Source organism: Sinocyclocheilus anshuiensis, unplaced genomic scaffold (assembly GCF_001515605.1).
Source record: "Sinocyclocheilus anshuiensis isolate Anshui unplaced genomic scaffold, SAMN03320099.WGS_v1.1 scaffold2604, whole genome shotgun sequence".
Lineage (NCBI taxonomy): Eukaryota > Metazoa > Chordata > Actinopteri > Cypriniformes > Cyprinidae > Sinocyclocheilus > Sinocyclocheilus anshuiensis.
Window position 1 is genome coordinate 81,313 of NW_015538059.1, and position 11,966 is coordinate 93,278.

The 11,966-nt window shown below is 37.9% G+C and overlaps 1 protein-coding gene across 1 annotated transcript; it reads right to left on the reverse strand.

Moving 5' to 3' along the window:
• Window positions 1–5,452: 5,452 nt before the first annotated feature.
• LOC107683476 (transmembrane protease serine 5-like) lies at window positions 5,453–11,347 on the reverse strand. The gene is made up of 6 exons (XM_016479535.1): window positions 11,293–11,347; window positions 10,924–10,944; window positions 10,672–10,837; window positions 7,767–8,035; window positions 7,535–7,659; window positions 5,453–5,762 (listed from the first exon to the last, which is right to left on the reverse strand). The coding sequence occupies exons 1-6, from the start codon at window positions 11,345–11,347 to the stop codon at window positions 5,469–5,471; spliced, it is 930 nt and encodes a 309-aa protein (XP_016335021.1). The 3' UTR covers window positions 5,453–5,468.
• Window positions 11,348–11,966: the final 619 nt, after the last annotated feature.

The following is an 11,966-nucleotide window of genomic DNA, read 5'->3' on the forward strand; positions in this document are numbered from 1 at the left end:
GGGAAATGTAAACTAAAATAAGTGCACAATGGCTATCAGTCTTTCCTTTTGCTTTCTTCTCACACTACTGGTTCTTTCTACTTTTCTATCCTACCTTATTATGGATGTCCTAAGAGTGGGGTCTCTTAACGTAAATGGGATTAGGGATAAAAATAAATGGTTATTACTAAAAGAAAGTATAGAACTAAAAGAGATTGGGTGGTCCGATGGTCAGTTTGTTCTTAGTCATGGAACAAATTTAAGTGCAGGGGTGGCAATATTGTTTTCTGCTGAATTAAATGTAAGCATCTTATCTGTTAATGAATTAGAAAGAGGGCGGCTTTTTTTAATTAAAGCTAAAATAAATGATATAAGTTTTGTCTTTGTTAACATTGCAATAACAAGCACCAAATATTGGAAGGGACAGAATTAAGCTTTTTGAGATGCTTAAAAATACTCTTGTATCTCTTTCACAAGAAGAGTTTTTAATTATTGGTGGAGACTTTAATTGCACCCTTGACTTTGTTATTGAAGTTACTAAAGTTTATACTAAAGAATATACTAAAGTTTTAAAGGCAATAATCACTCAGTTAAGGTTAGTAGATGTGTGGAGAGAAAAAAACAAATATGTTAGACAATATAGTTGGATTAAAGTGGCAGTAGGTAGAATTAGTGCGGCACGTTTAGATTTTATGTACATAACAATCAGTGTAATAGAATGATAGGTGCATATATCACACCCTGTATTATCTCTGATCATCAGCTTATTACTGTGAATCTTATTCTATCAGAAACAAAACCACAATTCTTTTATTGGCGTTTTGATATTAAATTAATTCAAGATGTTAATTTTTATGAGAATTTTAAATTGTTTTGGAATTGTTGGGTTGAGGCAAAAAATTATTGATAATCTTCTTCAGTGGTGGGAGATAGGGAAAACTCAGATTAAGGTTTTCTGTCAACAATTTGTGGCACACACTTCCTGTAAAATTAAATATGAAATGGCAAAATTAGAGAAAGATATTTAAAAAATCCAGATTATGTTAATTGATCAAAATGATGTAAATCTACAAGATGATCTTAGTCAGAAGAGAAATGGCAAAATTAGAGCATGATATTTAAAAAATCCAGATTGTTAATTGATCAAAATGATGTAAATCTACAAGATGATCTTAGTCAGAAGAGACAAGAGCTAAGTAATATGTTAAACAAAAAGGTCAAAAGAGCTCTTGTTAGATCACATTTTGTTTCTTTACAGGATATGGATGCTCCTACAAAATTCTTTTTTAATTTGAATAAGAAATGTAATCATACTAACTATATGCATGCATTATGTACACCTGATGGAAATGTGACTTCAGATCCTTTGGAAATGAGGAGACTAGCTGTTGATTTCTATGTGGACGTATATGCTAAAGAGTGCACAGGAAATTTGGTCGCAGATTAACTTTTTAATAATTTACCTGTGCTCGATGAAGGAAATGCAAAGAACTTAGACTCTGATCTGACTTTTGAGGAGGTTACAAAAGCAGTGAATCAACTTTCTTCTGGTCGTGCACCAGGAATTGATGGAATACCAGCAGAATTTTACAAAACTTTTTGGGAAATAATCGGAAGAGATTTTTTGGAAGTTTTACAGGAAAGTTATAAAGTAAAGTTTCTACCAAGAAGTTGTCAACGAGCAGTGCTCTCTCTGATCCCAAAAAAGGGAGATCTTTGTCTGCTAAAAAACTGGCGACCAGTTGCTGTTTTATGTTCTGATTATAAAATTGTATCAAAGTGTTTGGCAAACAGACTTAAATGTGTTAATACAGAAAGACCAAACATATTGTATACCCAAAAGGTCTATTTATGATCATTTGTTTTTAATAAGAGTTATTATGGATTATGCTAGAATATATAATGTTGATTTTGGTTTGCTTTCTCTGGATCAGGAGAAAGCTTTTGATCGTGTGGACCATAATTATCTTTTTAAGGTTCTTGAGTGTTTTGGGTTTGGAGAACATTTTTTATCATGGATCAGAATATTATATACTGATGCTGTAAGCATGGTTAAAATTGGAGGAGGGTCAAGTGTACCAATTCAAATGAAAAGAGGGATAAGACAAGGGTGCCCTATGTCTGGTCAGTTATATGCTTTGGCAATAGAGCCTCTACTTTGTTTATTAAGAATTAAATTAACAGGTATTTTAGTAAGTGAGAAGCCAGAAGCTGAAGCTATTAAGCTCTCAGCTTATGCAGATGATATAACTGTTATGGTTCGAAATAAACATGATATTCAAGTTTTGAAGGAAACTTTAAAGATTTATGAAGGAGCATCATCAGCCAAACTTAATTGGGAAAAAACAGAGGCATTATGGTGTGGCTCTGAAAGAAGCTCTCTACCTGAACTCCCAGAAAATGTTAAGTGGGGGAAGTCAGGTATTAAATTCTTAGGAGTATATCTTGGAAAAGATGAATATAGGATGAAAAATTGGGAAGGATTAGTAGAGGGAGTGCTTGTTAAGTTGTCTAAATGGAAATGGCTGCTACCCCAGTTATCCTATAGGGGAAGAGTCCTAATAGCTAATAATCTTATAGCTTCCACCCTTTGGCATAAGTTGATGGTTTTGGATCCTCCAAAAAACATAATAGAAGACATTCAAAAGACTCTTGTTAAGTTCTTCTGGTCAGGACAACACTGGTTAAAAGCTGCTGTCCTCTATCTTCCAATTCATGAGGGAGGACAAGGACTAATTGATATCTTTTCTAGGATTGCAGTTTTCCGTTTGCAAGTGGCACAACGTCTTTTATATTATCAGCATCAGCAGTGGATGGATGTAGCATGTGCTCTGCTGCGGAAAAACAGAAGAATGGGTCTGGATAAGCAATTATTTGTCATGTCCCTTGGAGGAGTAGCTTTGGAAGGATTGACTGTGTTCTACCAGAGTGTATTGCAAGCTTGGCAGACTTTATCCTTTTCAAGAGAATGGGATGGATCCAATCAGTGGGTATATGAAGAGCCTCTGTTTTTCAATCCACTCATCTCTGTTGAGTTGTTGTGCTCTGCCACTGTTAGATCGGCAATGTTGAAAGCAGGAGTCTCCAAAATATGCCATCTACGCAGGGGACTGAGCTGGATACCTGCAGAGGAATTGGCACATAAGGTGGGATTGAGGTCTGAACGCTTCATCAAAAAGTTGTTACATGATCTTGAGGAGGCCTTCCCTGTTCCAATAAGGGATTTTATAAACGTTTCTCCTGTGGAGAATTGTAATACTGGAGTTAAAGCTAATTTTCCTGAATTGCATGTTTCCATAAAAAAGGAAGACTGGCGGGAAGATGACAGAAAATTCTGTTCTATGGACACACCGGAATTGAATCTTTTTAGCATTTTGAGCAGACAAACACTTTACAGAGCTTGTGTAAAAACCATCAATTATCAACATTTAAAAAATGTAAGAGACATTAAATGGACAACAGTGTTTGAATCAGGCTCTTCCCCGAAAGGTAGCTGGCGGTCCCTGTACAAAAGACCCATTGAAAAGAGGGTGGGTGACCTTCAGTGGAGAATTGTACATGGGATTTTAGCTACAAACAGACACAAAGTACTCCTTAATGTTTCGGATGATGAGGGTTGTCCTTTTTGTGGGGTGTCTGAAACTGTTTTTCATATTTTTGAGTGTCCACGTTTGGAACAAATTTTGGGTGTAATGGAAAGCTGGAGTGTACCATGTATAAGAAAATTTAATCAAGAATTGTTTATTTTTGGTCCTAAATATTCAACAAAATATAAATCCAAAGTGGTTTTATTAAATTATTTGTATGGTGCAGCAAAGTTAGCAATCTGGTGTACAAGGAAAAATAAAGTAGAAGGGAGGGAAAGTGTGGACGTTGTTTTGATGATGAGAGGTTTCATAAAGAAAAGATTAATGATGGAATATGCTTATTATAGCCTCATTAATGATGTCAATTCTTTTTTTCATGTGTGGGGCGATGATGGCTTAATATGTGATGCTGATGATCATGGAGGTTTTGTGTTTAATTTATGAGTAGATTATTATTATTATTTTTTTATTTTATTATTATTTTTTTTTATGTATATATGTTTGTGAAAATTGTAAATATATATATGTTTGAATATTTGTATTCTTTAAAAATATAGGTTTCTTATGTTTTTACTGAATTATTAAAGAAAAAAAGTCTCTCTCTCTCTCTCGCTCTCGCTCTCTATCTCTCTCTCGCTCTCTCTCGCTCTCTCTCGCTCTCTCTCTCTCTCTCGCGCTCTCTCTCTCTCTCTCTCTCTCTCTCTCGCGCGCGCACACACACACACACACACGATGCGCAAAACTCCGCGTTTGAACAGTCAATAGCAAATACTTAAACTAGTAACAAAACACACTTGCAGTCGCTGATTCAGAAGCGCCAGATTGTCATAGCAAAGTCAGAATTACCTCCTCTCCTAGGTTCACGAAACGGTCGTCCATAAAATGCATTGCTGTTCTGTTGTAAGTAATCTTAAAGATTCCTAAATGCATCTACTTTCGGAAGGCCAAATAAAGTGCTTTTGCTTTCGCCTAGAAACACACAGCGTCTCCCTGACATGGCTGCTTCAACACTAACTGCGGTTACTGAAACCACGCCTTCTTTCTTTGCGTGCACATTTGGGCGGCATTATGCAAATATTTCCACATAGTGAGGTAGATATGTGGGGGCGTGTTAGAACGAGCCATTTTAGGGGGGTGTGGCAGAGTCTTAACTTTGATAAAGAATATCTAAAGCAGCCCTAAAGCCTGGGAAAGCCAGTGTGTCCCCAAACCCCCCCCCACGCTGTCTGCTCTAATCCAGGAGGCTTTCTGCCTGCCACTGACTCGCATTAAAAAAATTTTACAATTTTTTTTTTTTTAAGCTTACCCTATCTATAGTCACCAAAGATTTATCTCTCTCTCTCTCTCTCTCTCTCTCTCCTTTCCCTCGTATTTTTACTTTGTCTAGATAATTTACTAATATTTTGTATTTTAGTAGATGTGTATATGTGTAATGATGCTCTTTCTTTGTTTTTAGGGTGACATTTTAACATTCTGTCAACAGATGAAAAATAGCCTTTTTGGCTAATTCTGGCACATTTACAGTTATGCTTATTAATGTGCATTGCCCCTGTAAACAAATAAACTTAAACTATGTGGAGCCAGATTCATTTAGTTTACCCCGAAATGAAAATGAATGCATTATCTATCAAACATATACAAGGAATATATCCATATCAGTCCATCTCTACTATTTATGCAAACATCCTGAATCTCAGAGAAGCATGATGAACTGAACTTTATTAGTGTTTCCTCTTCAAAAGCTCTCTTACTCACATTTTAAGTATAGTACATTTAAAGCATGATAAAGAATAAATGGAAAATACAATAATATAACTGTTTTTTTCTCATATTTATGAGAGCATGTACAGCAGAACTGTCCTCTTCATCAAACAAACCTGAGAAGTACTGTTCAAGCGATCTTTATGAAGTGAGAAAGAGGGAGAAGGTGAAAGGAATGATGGAGACTGTGAGAGAAAGGGGGAATAAAAGGAGGCTGGGAACACTTCTGAGGTTGGAGTTGGATGCTGCATTGAATGCAACAAATCCAGGCGGGTTGCTGCCCGTGTAAGACTTGATCCAGTCCTGGTACTGAGAAACTCTGGCGAACCCATTGGGATGTTTGGGGTCATCACACGGGATTCTTATAAAGCTCACAACGCCAGACTGAATCCACAGGGAGCCATTCCTGCTGAGCATTGGACCTCCAGAGTCTCCCTGTATTGAGACACATTCAGCATTTATATCTCTGACAGTATACAATAAACAACTGTATTACAGACAGAAGTATGCAATAACCCAATGGTGAAAGTATGCCGGCCGTGTGTCCATCAATGCATTTTAATTTACTGGCTCGAACCAATTTTATGTATTTCCTTTGCTGTTTAAATTAAGCATATATCTCACATATCTCAACAGAGCATCTTGAGTTATTATTATTTATGAATTTCTCAAAGAGATGATGACATGAGAAACAGGTGCATTAGTTCAGGTTCATTAAAAAAATACACTAACAACTTTTGATTTTAATAACGTATTAGTAAATGCTGAAATTAACATGTTATTATTTTTTTCATTGTCAAGGTATTTTCATTGTCAGTTCATGTTAACTAATGAGTTAAATAAAGAATCAGAGCATTTTCAATCAATATCTTGGCCATATTTAAGTTTGAAAACAAATAGCCTGTTAACTATTTAAGTATTTGGTGCTGTGATGAATACCATTGTGAACACAAAAGTCTGAATGGCTGTTTAAAGGTGCTACATGTAATTGTTTTGACTCTACTAAAGCATAAAAAAACATGTTTGCTGATATTTAGGAAACATGCTAAGTTCAATGCTGAAAAACAATGCAAAACAATGACATTTGCGTTCTGTGGCCTGTTGCATGAAGCTAGTTGAACAAACTCAGAGTTTGCTCAAACTAAACGTGAACTTAAAAACCAAAATCGGCTTTGTGAAACAGGCCTCTGGTGTCGGAAAATAATTTTTTGTTTGAAGCCATTTCATTTCGATCGCTCCTTGCTGGCTGGCTGCAGTAAAAGTCCCCTCCTCTCCATGAAAATGAATGGGACGTGAGCAAAAGTAAATAATCAAATTACACTTCAAATAATTTTTGTCTCCCAAAGATGATTTCTGTTATTTCAGATAGTTCAAATGTAGTGTGTTTTTTTGTTTTTTAAATTGAGTAAGTTTGGTTGTAGTTAGTTATTTGATGCTATCATAACGGGCTGTGGCATCATGATTGTGATCTTGCGATTGGGTCTGCTGGAGTTTAGGGTGGGACTTTGATACCGCGGCTCCGGATCATGATCACTACTGTACAGACTCGGACTCCACTTTTTTTCTACAGTGGAAGGAAGTGAAGACATCTGTCGGTGCGTTATATAGACTATATTATATTATAATCTATATAGACTATACTATATTATTATCTTATATAGAGTGAAACCTGAGCACTGAACACTGCTGGGATGTCACCATTAGGTTCTTTAGTTTCATTATCATGGACTTTTAGTTTGTCTCACTTCACCTTCCTGTTTTCTTTGTTCTATCTTCCCGCCACTCATCAGTCACCATGGACATTCATTAATCAGCACACCTGTTCTCCCTTTAGTTTAGCGTTTTTAAGTTCCTCTGTGTTGTCTGGTATTGTTTGTGCAGTGCACACTTGCTTGGCTTACTATTTTGGATTCATTTCTGTTAGTTTCTTTAATAAACTGTGTTGTTTTATTTATGTTTAGAATTCATCCTTTGGGACTGAACTTTGTAAGGCCGGGGCGAAATATATTTTCAGCCCTTTTTTTCTTTTTCGACCAAAAAGTGAAAACACCATTTTAGGCGGCCGACATTTCGGTGCATCCCTAGTCGTAGTGTATGAGTTTAAGACTGGGTTTAATTAAGCAACAATGTTGGCAGTGTAAAGTTTGCAGGTGTTTTGTAAATCACTTTGGATTAAAAATGGTTAAAATGAATGACTGATATCTTACCGGACATGCACTTTTCCCTTGCTGTCCAGCACAAATCATATTGCTTGTGATGTTCCCTCCATAAGACTTATTACAGTCACTGTTGTTCACAACTGTCATCGTCACCTCCTGCAGCATATCAGACCCTGAGCCTGTGACACAGATGAGAGGACAAATTTTATGGCTTTAAAAAAACATTTCTAGGTAAATTGTTGAGGTTTACAGTATAACTGGCAAGCAAATGTTCACTCACCTTCTTGCTGTTGTCTGCCCCATCCAGTGACCCAGCTCTCCATACCTCCACCAAATACACTCCCAGCCGCTGCCAGACAGACCGGCCTTATGTAATCAGAGAAATTCACAGAGGAGGAGAGCTGAACCAGTGCTATATCGTTGTCAAAAGGAGGACCGACATAGCCAGGATGGTTGATGATTCGTCTCGCTGTCCTGGACGTCTCATTAGGGTTTGAGCCGGATTGGTTCAGACGACCAAAGTACATCACAGTGTTAGACACACCGGCACTGTAAATAGAGAAAGTCTGCTTCAATCCCACTATTATCAATCTGCAAATGTATATTAAAGTCCCCCTGTAGTCAAAATTGTATCCTTTAAAACTTACATATTTAAAGTCAGCATGAAACGGAAGTTGCGATTGTCTTTTCTTCTCTACTGTGACGTATATCTGAATGAAACGGCTTCTGAAATGAGAGGGCGGGACTTGATTTTGTCCTTCGGGGATTGATTGGATCGTTGGAAGGCGGGGCGTAGGGATTTCTCTCCACTGGATTCACAGCCGACACCCAAGCATGAATAAATGTTTTATTTATTAAGGATGATGACAACGATCAATGGCACAAAACATGCCTAAACTACAGCGCGCGCCCGAGAGAGAGAGAGAGAGAAAGAGACTGCCTGAATGACTGAGCGCGTCCTCCATAAGGTTAAGTCATATTCATGAAAAAAATTAGTTTGCGATGTCCTAAGAGTAATGTTGTTGTAATATCCTAATATCTTTTCAATGTTTAGGGATAACGTACTCCCTCATGACTGGTGTCAGTGCTATAAAGTGAAGCATCAGCTTCAGCTTTTCCCCTGAGGTTTCCCCCTGTGGTTTATCCCAGTGTTTACCCCTCACTTCACTAGCTCCACCCTTGCGCCATAGCTCGTGACCGGAAGAGTAGAGGAGTCGTTTTGAGGGGGAGGGGAGGTTAACGTTTTTGATTAAAGATTACAAGGGCACATGCATTAAAAAAAAATAATGAAGTGCACGGATAAATTATTTATAATAAACACTACAGTATTCCATTAAAAAATAAGAATTTTCAATTTTGATTTCATGGTGACTTTAAATGTTGTTTTTTTTTTCTCGTGAAAATAATTTTCTCATGCCTTAAAATAGCTTGAATGTAACTCTACACCCTTGCCTCATTTACTATACGCGGAACCATGAATATGCAAATTGGCCCCACCTCCACTCAGCCACTCCGGCAGGGCCTCCTGATCCACTAACTGAACTGTAGTAAACACGATACAATGGCAAGTGGAAATATTGGTTTAATTAAGCCATATATGTTTGAACCAGAAAATGATTCAGAAGAGGAGGAAGAGAGAATTATACAGGGTCGTTTACAAGTCGATGTATCAGAATGCTAATTCGTTTTATCTTTCTGACACATATAATTAGCCCTTGACTTCACTATGTTATCAAACAGCTAATAATGTTGTTAAAGTTGCTTACTTGATGTTGTGTCCTCAAAATGCCTTGAAGACTCGAATGCAGCCAAGTTTGTGGTTTCAATTCACGCCCGCGAGCACATGCGAGTGAATTCACGATAAACCACGGCTTCATGGGTTTTTCACTCTATTTTATTTTTGGTTTTGTGCTGGTAATCCAGCGATCTCTAGTCAATTTTTACCTTGAGGCAGCGGGGGGGGGAATGTGCGCCGCGTTTGTACAAATGGATATGCTAATGCTAGGAATCTGATTGGTTATTGACTTTTGTGATGTAGTAAACGAGGGCTGTTTCAAACGCGTTTCTGGGATTGCCTTTTAGTGGTGGAAATGTTGATTCTTTCAAGAGATTCGTTCGTTTTCAGTTCTTTGACCAAAATAATTCATTCAGATTCGTTCAGTAACCATTTCTTAATATTACATAAATACACCAGCAGGTGGCGAAAAATAGTGTCTTAAGTGTTATGTCTTGCGTCAACGGACGTATTTACTTGTTACAAAAAAAAACTGATTTGGCTTTATTAAAATGTGTGCCTAATCTACTCATTAAATAAATATATCATTTGCACTTATATATTGTTGCTCTTTTGTTAGTTTTGACTGCTTTTATTGTCCTCAACCTAACCCTAAATGTAAATGTAAATAAATTAAATAAGTCTAAATAAGTGGTTCAGATGTCCAAAGCACAAGGTTTTCTTGCATAATTAACATTTTAATTGTTTGGTCTGCATTTATAAATCTGGGATTAAACGTGGAGTTATGGTATGTTAAATATGAATATATGGCCCGCAGCCATATCACCCTGTAGCCCAAGACTGGTCGCCCACTGAAGCTAAGCAGAGTTGAGCTGGTCAGTACCTGGATGGGAGACCTGCTGGGAAACTAGGTTGCTGCTGGAAGAGGTGTTAATGAGGCCAGCAGGGGGCGCTCACCCTGTGCTCTGTGTGGGTCCTAACACCCCAGTGTAGTGACGGGGACACTATGCTGTCAAAGAGCACCGTCCTTCGGAAGAGACGTTAAACCGAGGTCCTGACTCTCTGTGATCATTAAAAAATCCCGTGGCACTTCTCGTAAAGAGTAGGGGTGTAACCCTTGTGTCCTGGCCAAATTCCCTCCACTGGCCCTTGTCAATCATGGCCTCCTAATAATCCCCATCCACTGAATTGGCTCTATGACTCTCTCCTCTCCACCTGTAGCTGGTGTGTGGTGAGCGCACTGGCGCTGCTGTCCTGTGGCTGCCGTCGCATCATCCAAATGGATGCTGCACACTGGTGGTGGTTGAGGAGAGACCCCCCATATGATTGTAAAGCGCTTTGGGTGTACAGCAATATACAATAAAGCGCTATATAAATGCCTCATTCATAAAAAAACTTGATTTTCACTACAGGGGGACTTTAAGCTTTATTTAAGCCTTAAACGTCATACCTCTGGAAGCAGTGCGCTGCAGATAAAACCCAGTCTTTAGTGATGAGACTCCCGCCACAGTTATGGCCAAACCCGACGATGTGAATGCTGACCTGCCACGGCCAATCACCTGCTTTCGCATCCCCCCCTCCAAAAATCCTGTTGCTGAGAGGGGCTCGACCACATACTGATGAGAGAAAGCAAGATGTTGGATTTCCTTCTTAAAGAGCCTCATACCTAAAAGAGATTTAGGGTCATTATGAGACAACTTACCATCTAACTGGCAGAGCGATCCTGTGTGGACAAAGACAAAGACAAAGTAAGCAGACAATCATCCAGACAGAGCTGATAAACTGGTTTGTGTAGCTCACACACACTATTTCACCTGTTACATCAGTGCAGGTGCATACTGGCATGAAAACAAGATAAAATCTTTCAGCTGAATAATGGTGTTATTAACTAAATTAGGTCAGTCTTTAGTTTCAACGGTTTTTACAGTCATGAGAAATATAAAACTGTTAAGTGTGTTTACAAAGGTCCTTAGGAAATAAATGGCTTGTCAGGTAATAAACAATTGAAACAAACATTATTAAATGTACATCTGATTCTGATATGTTGTATAGGCTTTTTGTAAGCTCTTACCTGTTATGTAGAGAAGTGTGATTGCAGCAACACTCAAAGCGCTGTTGAACTTCATCCTTCTGCTCTGCTCTGTGATCTGACTGCTGTTTCTCGACTATCCGCTTTCTGATGAGATGGAAAGCAAGAACCACCACATTTATCAAGAGTTTTCTGCGCCTGCCACACCCATCATCTCTGACTCATATTTTTCAGAAAAAAGGCTTATCTTGAACTCTTCATAGGTGTCTTTTGCGGATGTGAGTGGGACATGTTCCCATCAGAAGCACGTACAACACACACATACAAAAAACTCCAATCCATCATTCTTCATAATTTAATTCATACATGTATCATGAAACACACACACACACAATCTCTCTCTTTTACTGGTGTGATCGAAGTGATGAAGTTCCTACCAAATCTAGCAGTAACAGACATGTACATTAAATCCATAATATAGCACCAGTATATGGAGATAGATTGTGGATTAAATATATAAAAATGTGTGTGAACGGCACATTTGGTTGGGTCTGTGCTGACTTGAGACATGTAAAATATTTTCTGGGACCAAATCCGGTAATCAGTGTTTTTTCTTGCTGTCTCTTCATGTGTTTTTGTAGTCACTGCTATTAAATGACTGTGAATGTTAGATTTTGGTAGGGTCTGTGCTATTTTTTTAATTGCAATTATTTTTT

Bases quoted from the DNA above. Each gene is read 5' to 3' on its own strand.
- LOC107683476 (XM_016479535.1), bottom strand. From the start codon at position 11,347: ATGAAGTTCAACAGCGCTTTGAGTGTTGCTGCAATCACACTTCTCTAC. The intron at 10,945-11,292 runs GTAAGAGCTTAC...TTGTCCACACAG, and splicing joins CACACTTCTCTACATAACAG to GATCGCTCTGCCAGTTAGAT. The intron at 8,036-10,671 runs GTATGACGTTTA...CTCTATTTACAG, and splicing joins GCAGCGCACTGCTTCCAGAG to TGCCGGTGTGTCTAACACTG.